We start from the raw sequence: 23,988 nt of genomic DNA, 5'->3' as shown, positions 1-23,988 counted from the left end.
CATAATAGAATGAGGCTATGCTTTGGAATTTGCTCGGCCTCTCAGAGAGTTCTTCTTAATATCTCCATGCGGTCCCCAGTTCAAACATCAGATTGTTCGGCAGACTCTCGAACGTCTCCTGGCTCTCGGAGCTGTGCAGCCCGTACCTCCAGAACATTAGAGGAAAGGGAGGTACTCCATTTACTTTGTAGTCCCAAAGAAGGAGGGATCCTTCTGCCCAATTTTGGACCTCAAGAAGGTAAACAAGTCTTTCAAAGTGTCACAGTTTCGCATGGAGTCTCTGCATTCCGTCATCACGGCGGTACGCAAGGGCGAATTCCTGGCCTCTCTAGATCTAATGGAGGCATACTTGTACATTCCCATATGCGAGGATCACCAAAAGTTCCTTCGCTTCATGGTGCTGGGAATGCATTACCAATTCTGCACTCTGCCATTCGGTCTCGCAACCACTCCCCGCATGTTCACCAAAGTCATGGTGGTGGTAGCAGCGTTTCTCCGGAGACACGGCCTTCTCATTCATCCCTACCTGGACGATTGGCTTATCAGAGCAAAACTGAGAGCTTGCTATGTGGAAGTGATATACAAGGTGACCACTCTCTTGGAATCCCTCGGATGGGTGATCAATCAGGCCAAGAGCAACCTAGTCCCCTCTCAGATGTTGGAATTTCTGGGAGCCCGGTTCAACACTACAGTTGGGAAAGTTTTTCTCTCGACAGATCGAAGAAATAAAGTGATGGGGCAAGTTCGTCGATTGTTGGCTCTTCCACTGCCTAAGGCCTGGGACTATCTGCAAGTTCTAGGCTCAATGGCATCCACTCTGGAGGCGGTACCTTAGGCATTTGCTCATATGAGACTGTTACAATGAGCATTGATTTCCTGATGGGATCCCAAGTCAGAGAATTTCCAATTCCCTCTGCCACTCACAGATCACGCCAGGTCCAGTCTTGGGTGGTGGCTTTGCCCACACAACCTGTCGCAAGGGGTGAATCTGGAGGTTCCAAACTGGATAGTGGTGACCACGGATGCCAGTCTCTCCGGCTGGGGAGCTGTTTGCCAGTATCTTTCAGTGCAGGGCAGCTGGTCCCCAGAGCGGTTCGCTTAGCCTTACAACACTTTCTTTCACACTTACGCCATCAGGCGGTTCACGTCCTCTCTGACAATGCAACGACGGTGGCCTATATTAATCATCAAGGAGGCACCAGAAGTCAAGTTGTAGCCGACGAGACGGAACTGCTCATGGCTTGGGCGGAGCAAAATCTTGCAATACTAGTGGCTTCTCACATCACCGGGAAGGAAACATACAAGCGGACTTTCTAAGTCGCAGACGCATAGATCCCGGAGAGTGGGAGCTCTTGGACCGAGCAATGGATCTCATTTCTTGCAGATGGTGGACTCCCCACATGGATTTGATGGCAACGCGAGACAATGCCAAGGCTCCTCACTTCTTCAGTCGCAGGAGAGATCATGGCGCAGAGGGGGTCGACGAGCTAGTACTTCCCTGGCCAACTTCAATTCTCCTCTACGTGTTCTCTCCTTGGCCTCTGGTGGGCAAGGTGCTTCTCAGGATAGAGGTCCACCCAGGGAGGGTAATCCTAGTGGCTCCAGAGTAGCCCTGACGTCCGTGGTTTGTGGATCTCATCAATCTGGCAGTCGATGGCCCTCTACGACTCGGGCATCTTCCACGTCTTCTCCGTCAAGGTCCTATATATTTCGACCAGGCAGATCGCTTTTGTCTAGTGGCCTGGCTTTTGAAAGGAGGAGATTGAGGAAGAAAGGGTACTCTGAGGCAGTTATTACTACATTGCTACAAGCCAGAAAAATGTCTACCTCTCTCTCTTATAGTAGGGTGTGGAGAGTTTTTGAGACATGGTGTCGGGAACGAGAGATCCTTCTCAGACACGCTACGATTGCTCAGATGTTAAGCTTTTTGCAAAATGGTTTGGCCAAGAGCTTGTTCTTTAACACCCTTCGAGTACAGGTGGATGCCATAGGCAATCTGGTTGGTAGCTCGGTGGCGTCACATCCTGATGTGGTGCGCTTCCTCAGAGGAGTAAGGCATTTGAAGTCCCCTGTCCATCCGGTATGTCCATCGTGGCGTCTTAATTTGGTTCTTCGCGGATTGTGTGAACCACCATTTGAACCCCTTAAGTCGGTGACGTTGAAGGACCTCACCTTGAAGACGGTGTTTTTGGGGGCCATATGCTCAGCTCGCAGAATTTCTGAGTTGCAGGCTCTCTCCTGTAGAGAACCCTTTTTGAGGATCTCTGACTCGGGGATTTCTCTTCGAACGGTACTGTTGTTTTTGCCCAAAGTGGTATCATCTTTTCATTTAAGCCAGTCAGTTGAACTTCCAGCCTTTCCTGATTTATCAAACGATGTACAACACACAAGAGAGCTTCTTCGGCTGGATGTTCGATGTTCTTTGTTACGTTATTTGGAAGTCACAAATTCTTTCAGACTATCAGATCATTTATTTGTCCTTTGGAGCGGTCCCAGGAGAGGTCACAAGGCTTCTAAGACAACAATTGCTCGATGGTTGAGAGAAGCCATTTCGTCTGCATATATTTGTAAAGGACGACCTGTTACTGAGGGTCTGAAGGCCCATTCTATTTGCTCTCAAGCTGCTTCTTGGGTCGAATGCCAGTTGGTGTCGCCTCAAGAGATTTGCAGAGCAACTACTTGGAAGACGCTCCCTACATTTGCTCGTCACTACCACTTGGACATTCAAGCGCCCGGAGATTTTGGCAGTGGCGTGTTGCACGCGGAATATGTGAGGTCCCACCTGGTTTAGGGAAGCTTTGGTACATCCCATGGTCTGGACTAATCCGGGTACATACAGGGAAAAGAAAATTGGTTCTTACCTGATAATTTTCGTTCCTGTAGTACCACGGATCAGTCCAGACACCCACCCAAGGGAATCTATAAAGTCCACGCCCTCATATTCAGGTCTTACAATTGCAGCATACTAAGAAAGAAAGCTACCAGTTACATGTTTATATGTTTGTTATACGGTTCTGTTTCTTGCTTGATTCATTGCTAGTCTTATTCTGCTTTGATACTGAAGGGATGCAGGTGGCACACCAGGTTAATTGAGGGTGCCTTTCAAGTTTTTCTCTGTCTCCACCTGCTGGAAGGGAGGCATAACCCATGGTCTGGACTGATCCGTGGTACTATAGGAACGAAAATTATCAGGTAAGAACCAATTTTTTTTTATCTGGCTAAATGCGTTTAAATATGGACCTTTTTCAGTTGATAAGCAGGCTAAATTAGCCATGATCTGTGGGTGAAGTCATCTGATGCTACTGAACAAACTTATCTCTCCAAACTAGTGGAGTTTTGTACTCTACTGAATATGTGCAGAAGATCCCGCGCAGGCATTGCCTCAGGATTTTCCTCAATCTGTTTTGTCCGAACTATTGCATGGACGGATCCTCTGTCTCTCCTCAACTTTTTAAAACTTTTTCTCAGTGTTTCCTTTCATTCTCTCATCTGCTTACAGCTACCCCAAAAGTACATTTCAGTGTTACTCAAAAAACAAAGAACAGAGAGAGAAATTTTTGGATTTTACAAAGAACCTTCTGAAAATTTCCTCAGATCATGTTTGACAAATGTGCCATTGGCAGCTTCAAATCTTACACTTGTGGCCAAATTATGTCCCTTACAAAGAACATGATAAATGCAACATCTGCTTGGGACCTGAGCAGGATCAGCCTAGCTGTCGGGCCCATGGAAAGATGTCCCCACGTGCACAATGTTGTAGGGCGGTCAATATCACCTGCCTACATGGTGCTAGGAGTAAATCCTTCTCCGGGAGCCATGTTTCATCGGGCTCTCGGAGAAGTCATAGGAGTCACACTTTTTCCAAGGACTCCCATTCATCCCACTAAGGGGATCTTGACTGGGAGAGCGGGCAAGAGTCAATGCCAAAATGTGAGCACTCTAATTAGCCGGCCAATGCATCAAAGCGGGATGTGTCAGCACTGTTGGTGCCCCACAATTCTCCTTCAAAGAAGAAAAAGAAAACTTTAAGGGCACCAATGCATAGCACACCAGCAGCATTGATGCATGGCACCATGAAGACTTTGATGCACAGCACCTTGAAGACATTAGTGAAGGATGTTTCAAAGATGCCAACACGTCATTATGTGCCCGCAGGCTTTGGCTAGATGTAGCAAGAGATGCCATGAGCAGCTGCTGCGCGAGAATAGGAGATGTGTGCCCTTGGACCTCGGTGAACCCAGAGAGGAGCTCCGGGGAACACCGAGGCTGGTGAGACAGATCCGTGTCTGGGTCGAGGCCAAACCCAGGCCCCTGTCAACCTGCATACCTCGGTGAGACCAACCACCCTTGGTTGGTCTCTGAGTGGTCCTCCGACTACTCCAAGCCCTTTCAGACCTGCTGCTGGGAACGGCAATGGCAGCAGGCCGGACAGGTCTGGAACATGAAGACTCAGAAAGGAGCATTGGGACGTGAAGACTCAGACAAGAAACTTGAGCACGAAGACTCAGGATCAAGGTTCAGGAACAAAGTCAAGTACTGGGTTGAGGCGGCAACGCAGCACCCCCTACACAGCCCACTGGCACGGGCGGACCCCATGGGCTGGTCACAGACCACGCTTGAGAGCGAAGTGGACTCCAGATGAATACGTGGTAATTGAAGCCAGAACATGGCGAAGATTCAGTAGAAGCCTGTACCAAGACGCGCCCTTCACAGCCGCCCGTGGCTGGTCACGCACCACGCTGGAATGGCACAGGTTCAGTCAGAGTCTTAGGCACGGACAGAGCAGCCACCAGAACATCCAAGGGCCGAGACGATTTCCAGGGTAAGGGACCAAGACGAGACTTGGCTTCGAGCATAGGGTAGGGGGCCAAGATGAGACTTGGCTTTAGGCATGAAACATGGGACCAAGACGAGATTTGGCTTCAAGTGAAGATGACCCTCCGGAGACTAGTGCTGCGAAATGAGAAGGCAGGCCCATGCCACGAGGTGACGAGACACGACATGACATGCCAGAGAAGGTAACAATGAGGAACCAAGAGTCCAGGAAGCAGAAGTGGAGACAAGGCATCAGGAAGGAACATCAGGAAGACCACGAGACATCAGGAAGATGAGGGATAATCCAGAAGAGACCAGGAACATGAAGAACAATGAGGGATCCCACGAAGAACAGGAAATGCCAGCAGGAGCGAAGACGAGAAGTCCTTAAGATGAACTAACTCCTTGTGAAGTCCACTAAGGACTGGAAGCTGGGCCCTTATATAGGGCTGAAGATCAGGAACACCCTGGGAGGAGTCCAGGTGGGACCCATGGCATTTCCGGCCATGACCTTTTAAATCTATGCAGTAGGCGTGGCCCGTGCCTCAGGAGGAAACAGGAAGAGGAAGTCAGAACCATGGAGAGCGGCCATGCTGCCGCTGACACCAGAGAAGCAGGGCTGGGCCGAGAAGCAGGCCCCGACATCAGAGGCTGTTCTCTGCCACAAGAGGCAGGCTGGGGAGCAGCTCCATGCCACAAGGGCGCCCGAGGACCGCTGCCTCCAGGACATGAGGCTGAAGAGGGCATTGGTGGCACTCCCTGCTGCAAGAGGGTCCCGATAGGTGTGGCTCCATGCCGTGCTGAAGATTAAAGTCCATAGCTCCTGCCGCGAAGGTTGGCGACTTCTGCACTGCGGAGGTAAGTGCAGAGTCATAACACACATAGCGCTTCGAATACATCGAAGCACAGCGCCTTGAAGACACTCATTCATGAGACATCCAAAACCCATGGCGCATTGACACCAATTTGTGGTACATCGTTGTGTCCAATGCATGCCACATTGGGGCACACAGTGCACCCGGGTGCTCGACACATGCCACATTGGCGACCTTGATGCAGTCATTGACACATACAGCATTGAAACACCTGAAGCATGGCACAGCTCATGGCAAAAATACAATGCCTGATTCGACACAAGTGGAGCTGAAACATATTTCTCCACCTGTTCCCTTGACGCAACCTCCGAGACAAGTCTACTGTTCTGAGGTGCCCAACCCAACAAGCCATGTATAACTGCATTCCATCTCCTCACACCATTCTGAGTACTCCCCCAACAGAATGGGTGCAGAGAATACCACTACTGCCTACTCTCCCACATGAATGCTATGGGGCGGATTTTAAAATGAGCGCGAACAGCCTACTTTTGTTTGCGCTCCAGGCGCAAACAAAAGTACGCTGGATTTTAGTAGATACGCGCGGAGCCGTGCGTATCCACTAAGGGGTAGATTTTCAGACGAGCGCGAACAGCCTACTTTTGTTTGCGCTCCAGGCGCAAACAAAAGTACGCTGGATTTTAGTAGATACGCGCGTATCGGCTAAAATCCTGGATCGGCGCGCGCAAGGCTATCGATTTCGTATAGCCTGCGCGCGCCGAGCCGCGCAGCCTACCCCCGTTCCCTCCTAGGCCGCTCCGAAATCGGAGCGGCCTAGAAGGGAACTTTCCTTTGCCCTCCCCTCACCTTCCCCTCCCTTCCCCTACCTAACCCACCCGCCCGGCCCTGTCTAAACCCCCATCCTACCTTTGTCGGGGGATTTACGCCTCCCGGAGGGAGGCGTAAATCCCCGCGCGCCAGCGGGCCTCCTGCGCGCCGGGCCGCGACCTGGGGGCGGGTACGGAGGGCGCGGCCCCGCCCCCGGGCCGTAGCCACGCCCCCGTACCCACCCCCAAAACGCTGCCGACACGCCCCCGCAACGCCGCGCGCTCCGGTCCCGCCCCCGACACGCCTCCCGACACGCCCACTCCGAAAACCCCGGGACTTACGCGAGTCCCGGGGTTCTGCGCGCGCCGGTGAGCCTATGTAAAATAGGCTCACCGGCGCGCAGGGCCCTGCTCGCGTAAATCCGCCCGGTTTTGGGCGGATTTACGCGAGCAGGGCTCTGAAAATCCGCCCCTAAAATCCTGGATCGGCGCGCGCAAGGCTATGAATTTTGTATAGCCGGCGCGCGCCAAGCCGCGCAGCCTACCCCGTTCCCTCCAAGGCCGCTCCGAAATCGGAGCGGCCTCGGAGGGAACTTTCCTTTGCCCTCCCCTCACCTTCCCCTCCCTTCCCCTACCTAACCCACCCGCCCGGCCCTGTCTAAACCCCCCCCTTACCTTTGTCGGGGGATTTACGCCTCCCAGAGGGAGGCGTAAATCCCCGCGCGCCAGCGGGCCTCCTGCGCGCCGGGCTGCGACCTGGGGGCGGGTACGGAGGGCGCGGCCACGCCCCCGGGCCGTAGCCACGCCCCCGTACCCGCCCCCAAAACGCTGCCGACACGCCCCCGAAACGCCGCGACGACCGGGCCCGCCCCCGACACGCCCCCGACACGCCCCCCCTCCGAGAACCCCGGGACTTACGCGAGTCCCGGGGCTCTGCGCGCGCCGGGAGGCCTATGTAAAATAGGCTTCCCGGCGCGCAGGGCCCTGCTCGCGTAAATCCGCCCGGTTTTGGGCGGATTTACGCGAGCAGGGCTCTGAAAATCCGCCCCTATGCGTATGATATCCTGCAAGCTGCTCTACGTATACAATTGTATACCTATATCAGGACCACCACTCAGGGCGACACCCTCTGGTTTCCACTTTCACTGACTAGGACCATACCAGTTTCTCAGTTTCTTACCCAGGGGTTACACCTCCTATCTCCGGAACTGGTCTGTTCAATTGGCCTATTGGTCCCAAACCAACCACCAGTGAGGGAATAGTGCCCTTCCAATTTTTGGAGAGGGATGTACTGGCCCCAACATTGAGCCAACAGACTCATCCCTCAGTGGAGCAAATCACAGATATAGTCAGAGAGAATTTTGCTTTCATTTCAACAGAAACATCGCTTCCCTACCAGCCATATATGCTGACATTCCCTCCAATCCATGGGCAGCCTATGACACAAATGATACTGATCGGTCTGATGCTAGGAGCTCCACCTATGCCAACCCCTTTCTCTTCAGCTGTGGTAGACTCTACCACTTTCAAGGACAGAGTGCCACCTCAGTCATACTCAGATCCTCCCACATCAACCACTTTTATCGTATGCCTCTGGATCCACTCTAGCCTCAAGTGGGGAGTTACCCAGAAGCTTGGCAGATATCCCATCAGATCCTCCTCATGGTCCACCTGAGTATATTGATTGTAAAATCACAAAACCACCCTATGAATCCTATTTCAGTAAACTGAAAATATAAAATGTATCAAACCAACATTAGTTTACTGGTCATTTATTTCTGAAGTATAATTAAAAGAGATTAGACTGAATTGTCTTAATAGGTTTGTAGGTGTGCACAGTGGTTGTGAGAGGAATATTATGTCATAGAGCATGCAGAAACAAATATTGCAAAAAAAGAAAACTTAGATTACTAAATGTTGTAAATATATGGATAATAAATCAGCAAAGATAAGTAATATCAAAATTAAATACAGTATCAAAGAGTAAATCACCGGGGTTGGACGGCTTTACGCCCAGATTTTACAAACAGTTTGCCACTGTACTAGCGCCCATTCTTCTTAATTTTTTTAACTCCTTGAGGGAGGGATCTGTTCTGTCCTCCCAGGATAACACGGCTGGGATAACTATCTTATTGAAGCCCAGTAGAGATCCCTCTCTCTGTGGGTCGTATCGGCCTATATCTCTTCTAAACATTGATGTAAAAATTTTGGCGAAAATATTGGCCAATCGGTTAAATTGTTACATTGCGCAGCTTGTTCATACAGACCAGTCGGGGTTTATTCCTGGGAGGACAACTGCAGACAACGTTCATAAGATTTTTGATAGTATTTGGTTTGCAAAAAAATATCAAATTCCAACCATAGCCTTATCCATCGATGCCGAAAAGGCGTTCGATATGGTACACTGGCCCTACTTGTTCTGTACTTTGGAGTCTATGGGATTTGGTGCCCCTTTTTGCTATGGCTGCGGCAATTATATGCTGCCCCTCAGGCTTGCTTGAAGATCAATGGTGGGTATTCCCCAAATTTTACGGTTGGACGGGGCACTAGACAGGGTTGTCCACTATCACCATTGCTTTTCGCTTTGTTTTTGGAACCCTTTGCGATTAAAATTCGGGAGCAGGAGGCTATCACGGGGTTGACGATGGGACGGATATCGTCTAAACTCTCCCTGTATGCGGACGATATCCTGCTCACCCTTACCAGGCCAGAACTCTCCCTTGCCCATCTGATTTCAGAGATGGCTGCCTTCAGCAGGGTTTCCGGTTTTCGGGTTAACTGGGAGAAATCGGAGATTTTGAACATCAATCTTGCCCCTCATACCATTTCCCGCCTTAAGGATCGATTCCCATTCCGCTGGGCATCGTCTCATATTAAGTATCTAGGAGTGCAACTCAGTGCGGCCCATGATCTCTTTACTCTCAATTATGTCCCTTTGTGGAAAAAAATGGTTGGGGAGATGGAAGAGTGGAGCAGGTATCACATTTCCTGGATGGGACGGATGGCGGTATTCAAAATGTCCTTACTGCCCAAATTATTGTACCTTTTTCAAACACTGCCTATACCTGTGCCAGCGTCCCAACTCCAAATCTGGCAACGTAAATGTATGAATTTCATTTGGGCAGGGCGGAGGCCGAGGGTAGCCCGGAAAGTGCTCTTTCAGACTAAGGCGCAGGGTGGGCTTGGTGTGCCGGATATTCCCCGTTATTATTGGGCTGCTCACTTTAAAAAAGTGGTTGACTGGCATAAAGGGAAAGCTCCCAAACAGTGGATACAAATCAATCAGGAACTAGTTGGGGGCACCCCATTAAGGTCTCTTATTTGGCAACCACGGAGGACTTGGCTGGTGGCACCGGGGCATGTATTATCCTCCTCTATATTAGATACTCTGTCATTATGGTATCAGCAGGGGGACAGACTTGTGGGACAGAGAGAATACCATGTTAGCACTAGTCTTTATGACAATAAAGAGTTTAGACCCGGACATGAAAACCCAGCCTTCCAACTATGGAGGAGATGGGGAATTCTGGTATGGGATCAGGTTTGGGGCTCGACGGGAATCAAATCCTTTGCTGATTTGCAGCGTCAGTATAATTTGCCCGACTCCGCTTATTTCCCATATATGCAACTAGCTCATTTCGCTAGACTCACTCAGATCGGTCCGCACTTGACACTTGGCCAATCCTCTTTTGAACAATTGTGTAAGAAGGCTGACACCTCTAGCCAGCTGATGTCGGGAATTTATCAACTCCTGGCGAGGGCGGAAGGGACAAAATCAAACTTTCAACTTGCCTGGGAACAAGACTTGAGGATGGATATTTCTACTCAGCAGTGGAAGGCGATTTTTCAAGGCCTTGGGAAAGGTTATATAGCTGCTTCCATGATCGAAAACGCCTATAAGGTTTTGTATTGCTGGTATATGTATCCGCAGCGGTTACACAAATTTATGCCCCGGGTTTCAGAGTATTGCTGGAGGAATTATGGGGAGGTGGGCACTTTTCTCCATATGTGGTGGGATTGCCCGGTGCTACAGGTACTATGGTCGACTATACGACAATGGTTGGGAGTGATGATCCCTGGCCTACCAGTTTTTGGACCGGCTCAGGCATTACTTGGGCTTAAGTTTGTGGGTTTATCGGCCGATTTTAATAGGTTGGCTCATCATGTTATCTTGGCCACCCGTTTGGAAATTGCAAGGTCCTGGAAGGAGGCCAGGGTACCTACGCCAGCAGCCGTCCAACAGCGCGTGGGAAAAATCTTTTTATTGTCTAAAATTACAGCCTGTCGGCATAAAACCCTGCATAAATTTGACAAAACCTGGCAGGCATATTTGGATTGGACATCTACTCAATCCCAGGGTTCCCCCAGCTGAGTTATGCGGTTTTTCACATAGCTTATTTTAATTATCGTACGGGGGGGGGGGGGAATCTGGTAATGGCTCTTGACATGTATACATTACAACCCTTTATTCTTTGGTTTTTACCAATGGAGAGAAAGGGGGGGGGGCGGGGGAGAAAATCACAGTTGTATTTTCATGATGTACTCTTTTGTTCTACAATGTTTTCTTTTGGTTTTCATTTTTTGCCTCTGGTATACCATCTCCTTTTGTGGTGATCTATATGTTGATTTTGCTATGAATGTCTGCCAGTTATCATGTTTGTAGGTTTGAGGTTCTGTTTCTGTTTTCTATACAATAAACCTTTAAATGATTAAAAAAAAAAAAAATACAGTATCAAAGAAAGCTGTACACAAATCAATACAGGTAAATAGGAAACAGACAGAAATAAAGATAGAATATTAATCAAAGAACAAGAAAGAACAAAAGGATAGAACACTTCCCTTATATGTCCTCATCTATATAAGCCACTGTTCACAGAAATCTGGAAGACTTGGGCCTGGGGACTCTGAAAAAGAATGACTCACTCTCTGTTCCTCTCATCTCATCCAACTAAAATAAGCAAATGCTATTCTTTATATATCCCTCTGCAAGTTAAGTGCTTCAATTTGCACTTTACCCAGGAAGGTATTTCAGTACCAGTCTTTTGATCTCCCAATTGGTAAAAGACAACAACTATTTAATTTATTATCAGCTCATTGGGATTGGTACTAGTCTTTAGCATTTGATAATAAAAGACACTAAATGTCATAGCCTTTGATCTTCCCAAAAACACCAAATGTTATTTTGACACTCTATCAGCACATTGGTGCCAGGAAGTCTCAGGAATGAGGGAACAATGGTGATAGTGTCATGCCTTTGTACAATCTTTGTACTTAAATTATATGCAATATATTGATTCATACTTATCAATCACTGAAGTCTGTTCTGATCCATAATTGTCTATTCGCAGTATAAATTCTTCTGGAGATCTAGCTAACTCACCTAAAATTATCCTTACACAGGTAGGACCGAGACAGCCTCAGCTCAAAATAACGTATGTGAGCTGTTAAACTCTTAGGTCCACTTTTATGTATTTTTTTGTGAACATTTTTTGTTGCAAATAAAATAGTAACGCTTGTCTTTCAAGCGATAAGTTCAATCTTAACTTCAGCCATATCAAAGTGAGTGCAACGCCTCCAATATCAACTAGGTTGCTCACACTGGAACCTTCAAACCTCAAGGCACTTGATCCTCATAAGAACATCTTCCATAAATCAGCCTTCTCAACCTGAGGGCTATAAATAATGCTGTACCAATTTTCACTCACTTGCTCCAAATGAACAGGATCATGATTCAAACAGACAATCAGATGGCCTTGTTCTATTTGAACAAACAGGGAGCAACAGGCTCTTGTGCACTTTGCCTGGAAACGTTGCACATCTGGCAGTGGGGTGATTAATTACCATGCAATGATACAGGCCAAGTATCTTTAAGGAGTGGCCAACATACTCACAGATTATCTGAACAGAGTTTTCAGCCCTCATGAAGCTCAAACAGAACATAGCCGACCAGCTTTTCCACTTGTGGGCCAACCATCGATCAACCTATTTGTGACAAAAAAACATAAAACTACATCAATTTTGCTCCATTCTACCAAGCTATCAATGAATGGCGCAAGACACCTTCCTTTTTAGACTGGGGGAGAACCTTGTATACACTTTTCCTGCATTACCACTAATTGCATGGATAGTTCAGAAATTTCTTCAGGATAAAGATTGAATGCTCCTCATCATTCCTGCTTGGCCAAGGCAATCATGATGTATGTATGTGCAGCTGTTGTCTCGCACCCTGATACATCTGGTAATGGACCCATGTCTACTGTCCCAGAAGGAGGGCTCACTCCTAAATTATGCACTGTAGCCCCTCAGTCTAACAGCATGAATGTTGAACATGCAATACTAGTGGAATTCTCTTTGTCAATGCAAGTAAGGATATAGTCCTCTCAGCTAGAAAGCCCTCTATGAGACATAACTACTCCTTTAAATTGAAAAGATACTCGGAGTGGTGTTTAGCTCACAGCTTGGACCCATTCTCCTGTGAGCTGCGATTCCTTCTGTCCTATCTCTACCACTTATCAGAGACTGGCCTAGCCATTTCTTTAGTCCGAGTACACCTCAACGCTATTGTCATATATCATTCACTGGTTAATAACAGACCGGTATCGACCCACCTGCTGGTCTCCAAATTCATGAAGGGCTTAATGTAAGTGAAACCTCCTATTAAGCAATCTTCCGTGCTATGGGACCTCAATATTGTCCTCTCTCATCTCATGAAACCACTGTTTGAACCTATAGAATCGGCTTCTCTCAAATTCCTTACCTGGAAGGTGGTATTTCTAATGGCGGTCACCTCTGCCCATCATATGAGTGAACTGCAGGCGCTCATTCATTGTACTCAGTACCTACAGTTTTTCTATGACAAGGTGGTTCTTCACAACCATTCTAAATTCCTAACAAAAGTAGTTTCGATTTTTCACATCAACCGGTTGATAGTTCTCCCTATTTTCTTCCCACTTCCTCATGCTCTTGACGGGGAGAAAATTCTCTGTACCTTAGATTACAAAAGGGCACTTGCATGCTATAAAAGGAGGGCTCATTTACATAGGCAGGCATTGCAGCTTTTCATCTCCTACTATCCAAACTGACCGAGAGTAGCAGTTGCCAACTAACCTTTGTCAAACTGGATTATAGATTGTATATAGCATTGTTATACAGCAGCAGGACTCGAACTCCAAAACATGGTCATGGCTCATTAGGTTTGAGCCATGGCCTCCTCCATAGCCCAGCTATGGGAGGTTTCTTTGGAGGACATATGTAAAGTGGCCACATGGTCTTCTGTCCATACTTTCACATCCCACTACTGCCTGGAACTACTGCCTGGACAACCTTGCATCTTCAGATGGTGCAGTGGAGCGGGAAGCTCTACAACATGTAATGTGTGGGGTCTGAGTTGCTCACATAGTAGACGCTCCACTGCAACCATAAACTTGGGACGCCCCAAAAATCATGGCTAATTCAGCCTGCTTATTGACAGAAAAAGGAAGTTTGCTTATTCCAAACATTTTTTTCTGTACATAGGATAAATTAGCCATGAGATGCCCGCCCTTTTCTCCCTGTAGACTATGTTGTTGCTTAGCTTTGACATGGACTGAGGAGAATCCTGCACCTGCTCAGTAGAGCTCAAAGTTCTGCTAGCTTGGAGAGACAAGTCCATTCAGTGCTGCCTTATGACGTCACCCACAGATCAACACTTACAATATATTTTCCATACCCAGATGCAAAAGAAAAGGAGGTGGACTATTATTCCTAGCTCACAAAAAGCACAAATTTTCCTCCCACTCCCTAAACCTACCACCCCCTTTCGAGACCAACCTATTCAAATCTAAAAACCTCCAAATACTTCTCCTCTATGCCCCCCCAGGCTGCCTACAGCACAACCTATCCCCCCTAATTGAATCCATTACTTCCCACATCAATTTACAAGAGCCTGCCATCATACTAGGAGACTTCAATCTCCATATAGACACCAACCCACTATCTCCCACCAGCGAACTACTCCTATCCACCATGTCCGCCATTGGCTTCACCCAAATCATCAACACTCCCACACAAAAATCTGGCCACACCCTTGACCTAATCTTCCTAAACAACAAAATTTCCGCTACAAGACCACCTACTGTTACCCCCACCCCTTGGTCCGACCACAGTCTCATCCAAGCCAAGCTTCAACTCCAATCTACACCACCGAAAACAGATAACCGCTTCATAGAATTCACCAAACCATGCTCCAGTGAAGACGTCGCTGAACTGTTACCTGAAGCCCTAAAGACAATTGCCCTAAATGATGCCAACTCCGCCACAAACTCCTGGATCTCCATCAATACAGACATAGCCAATACATTATGCCCCACGATAAGAAAAGAAATCAAATCATCAACAAAGCAGAAATATCCTTGGTACACCCCAGAATTGAAAACATCAAAGCGATCACTGAGACAAACCGAAAAGCAGTGGAGACGAACCCCTACCCCAAACCTGAAGGACAAATACAGAACGCTTCTACACAACTATACAGCTGCCCTCAACACAGCAAAGCGCAATTTCTACACATCAAGAATTCATGATTTTCAATTCAACCCGAGGACCCTCTTCGCCTACGTCAAAGACCTAACCAGCCCTATCCAGAACGATGCAACGCCAAACCCCAGCAACATCTCCAGTGAAAAACTAGCACAATTCTTCAAGGACAAAGTCGACAACATCATTGCCAAGATTCCACAAACCCACACCGACTCAACGGACATCCTCCCTCACATCCACACATGGTCACAATTCGCCCCCGTCGCAACTACAGAAATTGATCCCATCATCAAAAAAACCAACCCCGCACCCCACTCCCTATCAAAACCCTAAAACTAATCAGAGAGATCATTATCAAGCCAATAACCTACATCATCAACCTATCCCTCGAACAAGGAATCTTCCCAAACTGAAGAACGCCATCATCAAACCAATCATCAAAAACCCCAACTCGACAAAACCGACCCAGCAAATTACAGACCAGTCTCCAACCTACCTTTCTTAGCAAAAATCATCGAAAAAACAGTCAACAACCAACTTACAGATCACCTTGACGCTAATAATGTTCTCCACCCAACACAACACGGTTTCAGAAAATTCCTCAGCACCGAAACCCTTCTCCTCTCTCTCACCGATACCATCCTCAGAGGACGCGACAAAGGCCAATCATTCCTCCTGATACTCCTCGATATATCAGCCGCCTTTGACACCATCAACCACAGAACCCTCCTCACCAGACTGAAAGAAATTGGTCTACGAGACATTACTATCAAATGGTTCAAGTCATACCTCTCAAACAGATCTTACATCGTCAAGACAAAAACATCTGAATCCGCCCAAGTACCCCTCACACACGGTGTCCCCCAAGGATCTTCTCTATCTTCAACCCTCTTCAACATCTACCTCCTCCCCCTCTGCAAATACCTCTCAGACGCAAATCTCACCTACTTCATATTTATTATTATTATTATTATTATTTATTTTATAACTTTTATATACCGGCATTCGTAAAAAACATCATGTTGGTTTACATGTAACTGAGAAAGGAAATTACAATGATAGGTGGAAGAAAGATAAATAGTTAAAAGGTAGGTTAACTTTACTGTGGTGCCAACATGCATCACAGTTAAAACGCGATTATATATGATAAACCATATTAGAGAAGAATTATATGAAAAACCATATTAGAATTATATGATAAACCATATTAGAGAAGAATTAGATAATATTATACAAAGTTAGACAAAATTAATTAATTACAGGGGGAGGTGGTGCGGGGGGCGGGGGGTGGAAGGTGAGGCGTGGGGGGGAGGGGGAGGAGGAGGGGCTGGGGAGGCGGAGGGTGACAGGGGAAGCAGGGGCAATAAAAGGGAGGGGGGAAGAGGGTAGGGTGGTGGAGGGAGGGAGGGGTGCTGTACACGAGATATGGCGAGCATTATGAGTAATTGTACAAGAGGCGGGGGGAAGGGTGTAATAAGCAAGTCCATTGAACACACCATGGATAGATGGAGCAAACTCAACTCAAAATTATCCCACCTGCTATCACAACTATCCCTATGCCTCAACCAAACCAAAACAGAAATCCTTCACATCCACGATGACCGTCCCTCATCTCCCCTCAACATCACCCACCCAAACCACTCAGGAAGCCCAAACAACCCAGGGGTCCCAAACATCCCAGGAATCTCACTCACGCCAGCCACAAGAAACCTAGGCATAACCATCGACAACCAACTCAACCTCAAATGCCACATCTCTAATACAATTAAGGATGGATTCTTCAGGCTACAAACACTGAAAAAACTCAAACCCCTGCTCCAAGCGCACGACTTCCGAACAGTCCTTCAATCAATTATCTTCTCAAGACTCGACTACTGTAACTCTCTCCTTCTTGGCCTCCCTGAAATCCACCTCAAACCCCTCCAAGTTCTACAAAACGCCGCTGCCAGAATCATCACTAACAGCAGAAAATCCTCACATATCACACACACTCTCAAAGAACTCCACTGGCTCCCCATCACACAAAGAATCCAATATAAAACCCTCACCCTCATACACAAAAAACTAAACAACAACGAAATGAACTGGCTAAACACCTCAATACACCCATACCCCACACAAAGAAACCTCAGGTCCTCCAACACTGGACTTCTCTCTGTCCCCAATTGCAAAGCTGCTCACCTCAATGCAACCCGCAAACGAGCCATATCCATAGCAGGTCGCTCCCTGTGGAATTCCCTCCCCCCCCCCCCAGCTCAGAAATGAACCCTCATCGCAAATCTTCAAAAAACATCTCAAAACATGACTGTTCATAAAAGCCTTTCCACCAGACACTTAACCCACCCACACGCACCTCACCCTTCCCGAATACATCACACCCCCTCCTGACCCACCCACACACCCCTGCTCCCCACCCTACACGCCACTGCCCACTCTTCACCAACTATTATATACGATTTATGTTAAATTACCTATACCCCCCTCCTCTCCTCAATTATTTAATCCCTCCTGTCACTTAAGTCATATCTGAATGCCTACCATGTTATTGGGAACATTGTTACCATGTTATAATGTAATATAGTTATATTTTACCTTGTTGCTGATACCATGTTATAATGTAATTTAGCTCTAGTTTTAATCTACCATGTTATAATGTAAAATAGGGCGGTCCCCGCCCTATCTCTAAGTTTCCTGTGAACCGATGTGATATTTCGATCGAATGTCGGTATATAAAAATAAATAAATAAATAAATAAATAAATTCATTCTGCTGTCTATGGAAAACACTGATTATGGTAAGCAAACTTGCTCTTCATTTCTTGGAGGTGTGGTTAAATTTATTGTCATAATGGGTCTCTGTTAACATTTGAACATTAGAATGTGCATTATTATTCTAGGCATTCATAGATAAACTGATTTGCATAATTATGCAGCTCATTACTTACTTTGCATAGTTTTTTTGCTGGTTAGTGATAACGAATGCTCGCTAGAAGTTTTGATAATGTAATTGATATATTGCGCATTAATAATGCTTTTAATGCACACTAACACCATCTCGTACATCAGTTCTATTCAGTATCTCAGCCTCCTAAGTTGCTTGAGCAAAAGGAGCAGCAGTCCTGGCTAAGCTAGTTGGAGATCCTTATCTGACTCAATTTCCTTCTCTTCTTCCATCTATTACATGCTGTCTTCTATTGTCCTCTATTAGGCTGGTTGCCCTCAGCAGCTCTTTGCGATCCAGACAGGATAGTCACATGGAAAGGGTCAGGGTCGCCTTACGAAATTACCGCCAGCACTTGGAAGAAACTCTGGGAATACTGCGAGACTCAAACGCAGATTTTGTCAAATCTTTCAGGTAATGTGTGAAACATTAATTTATTGTGTGTTTGACAGCCTCTCTTGGGGTCTATCATACCCACATTTTCTGATCTCTAGAACCATAACCAGGCAATTTGGCATTTTTGGCCAAGTGAAAAATTAAGCTCTCAACCTGTGCAAAACTACAAGTTGGAAGACTCTGTTAAATGTGTATTTTTATTGAAAACATATAATTATTACTATTATAATCTATAAGCAGATACAAGTATGACATTCATCCAAAAAATGTGATCCTATATTTATTTATTTATTTTATTTGAAAAAATTTTTATATACCGACACTCGTTAAGAAAACATCACATCGGTTTCCATACAACGCGAAATCAGCCAATGAGGCTTTACAGTGTAACTGATAATATAACTGAGGGAGGGGAGGGAAGAGGGGGGGAAGGGGTAAGGTAAAAGGGGGGCTTTGCTGAACAGTCATATGTACAAATTATATACAATTAGAGTACAATGAGGACTCTTATGCAACCCTTGTTGCATAAGATATACTTTATTTGTATTTATGCCTCATGTTCCTTAGTTTTATTTATTTCTCATATTTATGAGATTTGTGGTTCAGCAGGTTATACATTTTTAATAAATAAATAAATAATAAAGGATGTCATGCGAGATCCTCTCAGTCCCTACACTACATAAAAAACCCCCAGAACCACAAGCAGGTCCCGACTGAGGATGGAAGTTCTAGGAAAGGGGTGACCAATCTTTCTCACACCAAGAGCCTTGGAATGAGAATGCACAATACCAAAGAGTCTCACATTTTTGAAGGAGGATCCCAATGAGGATCTCCCAGTCTCTCTCTCTTGCAATCTGCCAACCCGGTTCCCATCAGTCACTCACGCATTCTTTGCCTCACCTCATCCTGTTCCTATCATTCTCTGTCAATCCACCAGTCTCTCTCTTTCTCAGTTCCCCACCTGTTACGCCACAGTCTCTCTCTTGCTTTCTCTCCCTCCTCCTGTTCCCACCAGTCTCTCTCAATCCTCCCAGCATTCTCTCTCTTTCTCAGTCCCCCCACCTGATTCCTACCAATCTCTCTCTCTCTCTTCCCTAGCCTGTTCTACCGGTCTCTCTTTGTTTTGCCACCCTGTTTCCTCCAGTCTCTCTCTTAGTTCACCCATCCTGTTCCCACCACTCTTTCAATCCTTCTACCAGTCTCTTTTCTCTCTCTCTCAATCCTCCCTTCCTGTCCCCACTAGTCTTTCTCTCAATCCCTCCAACCTGTACCCACAAATCTCTCTCAGTCCTCCTACCCTGTCCTCACCAGACTGGATGGAAAGACTGAGAGAGATTGATGGGTACAGGTTGGAGGGATTGAGAGATAGACTAGCAGGGATAGGATGGGGTACTATGCAGCCCTAGTCTAGCACCCCCAAACCCTCATAATAGCAATGATGGGGGCTCAGCAGCCTCAATAGAACACTTTCTGCCTCATCTTTTGTGCTATTTTACTCCTTCTTGCCTTATCCTATGTGCATATCACCCTCTTTTTCACACTGCCCACTCCCTCTCTCTTCACCCCTAACCAGCACCAGTACCCCACCTCTTTTTCTCTTTTCCTCTGTCCTCATCCCTTCTCTGTTTCTCTCTTCCTTGCTGCTGCTGCTCCTCCTCCTCTCTCTCTCTCTCACTCCCCTCCAGTTCCCTCTCTGGATCTCCCTACTATACCCTCAGACATCACCCCTTCCGAATCTCATGCACATTCCTTCCATCAACTCTTTGTCTGTGCGTTTCTCTCAAAACTTCCACCTTTCCAATCACACCTCTAGCTCTCTCACTCCTCCGCCCCATCATACTTTTGGCTCTCATTTTTCCCTTCCCCCCTCATCACTGCTTCTGACTTTATTACCCTCCCTCTCTCCCTTCTATAACCCTGAGGCTGGTGTCCCAATACAGGATCCTAAAGACAACACCTCAAATTATGGGCTTTAGTGTGTAACTGTCCTCTCCTGATGTTAAGCCTTTCTGAAGTTTAAATTCCCTGTCAAGTTGGGGGGAGGGGGGAATTTCTCCTAGGCCATGAGCATTGTTTATTAGTTAATTCAACATTTAAAGTCTCTGTATACAAGCAATAATATTTATTTTTAATTATTTATTTAAGCATTGTATATACCGTCATTCCAAAAGAAGATCAGAACAGTTTACAAAAGTGACATTCATAATATAGATTAACATAATACTTAAAACATATTAACTCAAGGGTTTATAAAGTAATTTGTGTTCCCTGTATGTACCAGGATCAGTCCAGACCGCTGATTATGCCTCCCTTCCAGCAGATGGAGTCAGAGAAACAAGCTGAAAAACACCCCTCATATACTGATGCGCCCCCTGTGATCCTTCAGTATTTCTCTGACTCTGACTCTGATCCTGGACTTGATTACCTTGTTGATTGTGGATTGGAAAGTTTGGGGTTGTTGGGCCCCCCATTACCTTTGGCTAGCACAATAAAATTAATTTGGTGGTGAGTTTTACTTCAATACCTCCCAAGGGTGGGCACCGGTTCCCCTTGGTGGCAGGTAAGTTAGGGAGTAAATAAGTTGGCCCGGAGTGTTTTCTATTTCCCAGTGACAGGGGGAGATTTACCGGTGGGCCAGTCCCTCACCCCCTAGATTCCCAGAGACGCCACATCCCTCTGGAAGGAGCAGTTGGGGGCTGTTTTCTCTTGGACCCAGGACCGTATGTTACCTTTCCTGGTTGATAGGAGAGACACAGTTCAAAAATAAAAAAAAAATTGTTATCCAGCTTTTGCTGTTTTCACTGCTCTCCAGGGGGTCCGAAGGCTTTTCCCTGCTTTGCAGGTGCTCACTGTGCCCGATCTCCCCTTTAGATGCAGGTGGATCGCGGTGGTCTGCCTGTGGAGAGCCGGGGATCTGACTCTCCCACGACGGCCTCTGCTCCCGATGCCTTCCCGGGGGAGAGGGGCCGTCGGATCAGCTAGTTACAGGCAGGGGAGTGGGTGCTTCACGATCCCGAGCTTCAGGGACGCCTCTGCCGGCTGTCAGATCTCGGCCTGCCCCGTTCCCCTCTAGCGCGAGAACAGCGGCCATTTTGTCTCCCTCCAACGAGCTGCCCGAGCCCTGTGCGGGGGGAGGGGATTTTCTTCTGCCGTTGTCCCTGGACCCGGATTCACTTGGGGATGGAGATGTGGTGGCTCCTGTGGACGGCGATGACCCGCGTGTCCTCCATCTATTTTCCAAGGAGGAATTGGAACCTTTAATCCCTCACATGTTAGCGGAGCTGGATATTCAGGCTCCGCAGGCTGGGTTGATCCTGTTTCAGGGGACCCGGTTCTGACGGGACTTAACCCCTCCCCACAGGCTTTCCTTTTCACTCGAGTCTCTTCCAGCTTATGTCCTGGGAGTGGGACATGCCGGAGGCTAGTCTGCGGATTACCAGGGCTATGGAAAAGCTTTACCCATTGCCGGAGGAGTTTCTGGAGCTTCTGAGGACTCCTAAAGTGGACTCGGCGGTCACGGCTATCACCAAGCACACTAGCATTCCGGTAAATGGTGGCACCACGCTTAAGGATCTCCAGGATAGAAAACTGGAGGTTCTCCTCATGAGGATTTTCAAGGTGTCCGCGCTGGGTGTCAGGGCTGCGGTCTGCAGTAGTCTTGTGCAGCAGGCCACCCTCAGATGGGTCCAACAGCTGCTCACGACTCAGGCTTTGCCCCCAGCAGAGGCAGAGCAGGCAAACCATATGGAAGCAGCAGTGGCTTATACAGCAGATGCTCTGTATGATCTCCTTCGGACTTCGTCATGCATCATGTCCTCGGCGGTGTCGGCTAGAAGACTCTTGTGGCTCCTTAACTGGTCCGCTGATGCTTCCTCTAAGTCACGGTTGGGCGTGTTCCCATTTAAAGGCAAGCTCTTGTTTGGAGAAGAATTTGAACAGCTTGTTAAGGCGTTGGGAGACAATATGGTATACAAGCTTCCGGAAAATAAGCCCCACTCCTCTCAGTCCTTCGGTACCTCTCGGGGTCGTTTTCGGGGACAGCGCCGTTTTCGTTCAGGCAGGACTCAAGCCTTTGCCCACCGATTGCAGTCCACAAGATCACAGACTTGGGCTTACTTTTTTTGCGGGCGTAGACCGGGTGGAGACGACATTGCCCAAGGATCTTCCGGCACCAAATCTTCCCAATGATGATGCGCTGACCCACTCCTCTGTTCCAGTGATTGGTGGGCGTATCTCTCTCTTTCTTGAGGAATGGGTCAAAATTACTTCAGATCAGTGGGTCCTAAGCATCGTTGAACATGATTACGTTTTGGATTTTGCACGCCCGCTGAGGGAGCTTTTTTTGGTCTCTCCTTGCGGCCCCCGAGCAAAACAGTTGGTGATGAGTCAAACCCTGGACCACCTGAAAGCTCTGGGAGCCATAGTACTGGTTCCACCGACCAAGCACCGCAAGGGCATGTATTCCATCTATTTCTTGGTTCCCAAGAAGGAGGGTTCGTACCGTCCTATCTTGGACCTCAAGACGGTGAACAAGGTGTTACGGATACCTCGGTTTCGAATGGAAACGTTGAGATCAGTCATTGCGACTGTCCACAAAGGAGAATTTTTAGCCTCATTGGACCTGAAGGAGGCTTACCTTCACATAGGTATTCAAGAAAACCATCATCAGTTCCTGCGGTTCATGATTCTGGGCGAACATTACCAGTTCTTTGCGCTACCGTTCGGGTTAGCGACGGCCCCCCGCATCTTCACCAAGTTCATGGTGGTCGTAGTGGCGGCTCTCAGGAGATAAGGTATATTGGTTCACCCCTACTTAGACGACTGGCTCATCCGAGCGAAGATGGAATATCTTTGCCGAAAGGCGGTACATTCTGTCCTGGAGTGTCTGCACTCCCTGGGTTGGGTTGTCAATTTCTCCAAGAGCCAGCTGACTCCCTCACAGCGCTTGCTGTTCCTCGGCGCTCGGTTCAACACAGCTCTCGGCAAAGTTTTTCTTCCCCAGGAAAGGATCAACAAATTAACGGATCAAATCCAGTGGTTGTTAGGCCTGCCGGTACCCATGGAGTGGGATTATATGCAGGTTCTTGGCTCTATGGCTTCTACTCTGGAGTTGGTCCCCTGGGCTTTTGCACATATAAGACCTTTACAGAGAGCGTTGCTTTCCCGCTGAGACCCCAAGTCGGAAGAATTTCAGTTTCTCTTACCGTTGCTGGACCCGGCCAGAGACAGTTTAGCATGGTGGCTGGTTCCAGAACACCTGCATCGCGGGATGCACCTGGAGAACCTCCAGTGGGTCATTGTGACCACAGATGCCAGCCTCTCCAGTTGGGGGGCAGTGTGCCAAGCGCGGTCAGTGGACATGTCGGGAGGCACAATGGTCCATCAATCGATTGGAAATGCAGACAGTCCTTCTTGCTCTACGGGCTTTTCTTCCACTAGTTCGCCATCTGTCAGTAAGGATCCTGTCCGACAGTGCGACGACGGTGGCATATATCAATCATCAAGATGGCACGAGGAGTCAGCCGGTCACCCAGGAGGCGGACGCGCTGATGGTCTGGGCGGAGAAAAACCTGGCCCACCTGGCGGCTTCGCACATAGCTGGAGTGGACAATGTACAGGCCGATTTCCTCAACAGTTAGACCCCGGCTATTGACTCGTCGCTGGGGAGTTCCCCGTCTGGA

General features: G+C 47.6%; 1 protein-coding gene across 3 annotated transcripts in view; it reads left to right on the top strand.

Moving 5' to 3' along the window:
• CCDC180 (coiled-coil domain containing 180) overlaps positions 1 to 23,988 on the top strand; it is a 597,826-nt gene that overhangs the window by 362,249 nt on the left and 211,589 nt on the right. For all 3 annotated transcript variants that reach the window (XM_029611950.1, XM_029611952.1, XM_029611951.1), the window contains one exon: positions 18,179 to 18,325. In XM_029611950.1, coding sequence (XP_029467810.1) covers positions 18,179 to 18,325 — 147 coding nt within the window. The remainder of the gene's footprint in view (positions 1 to 18,178; positions 18,326 to 23,988) is intronic.

Source organism: Rhinatrema bivittatum, chromosome 8 (genome assembly GCF_901001135.1).
Source record: "Rhinatrema bivittatum chromosome 8, aRhiBiv1.1, whole genome shotgun sequence".
NCBI lineage: Eukaryota > Metazoa > Chordata > Amphibia > Gymnophiona > Rhinatrematidae > Rhinatrema > Rhinatrema bivittatum.
The sequence above is the reverse complement of the archived record's forward strand: the minus strand, read 5'-3'. Positions and strand labels throughout refer to the sequence as shown.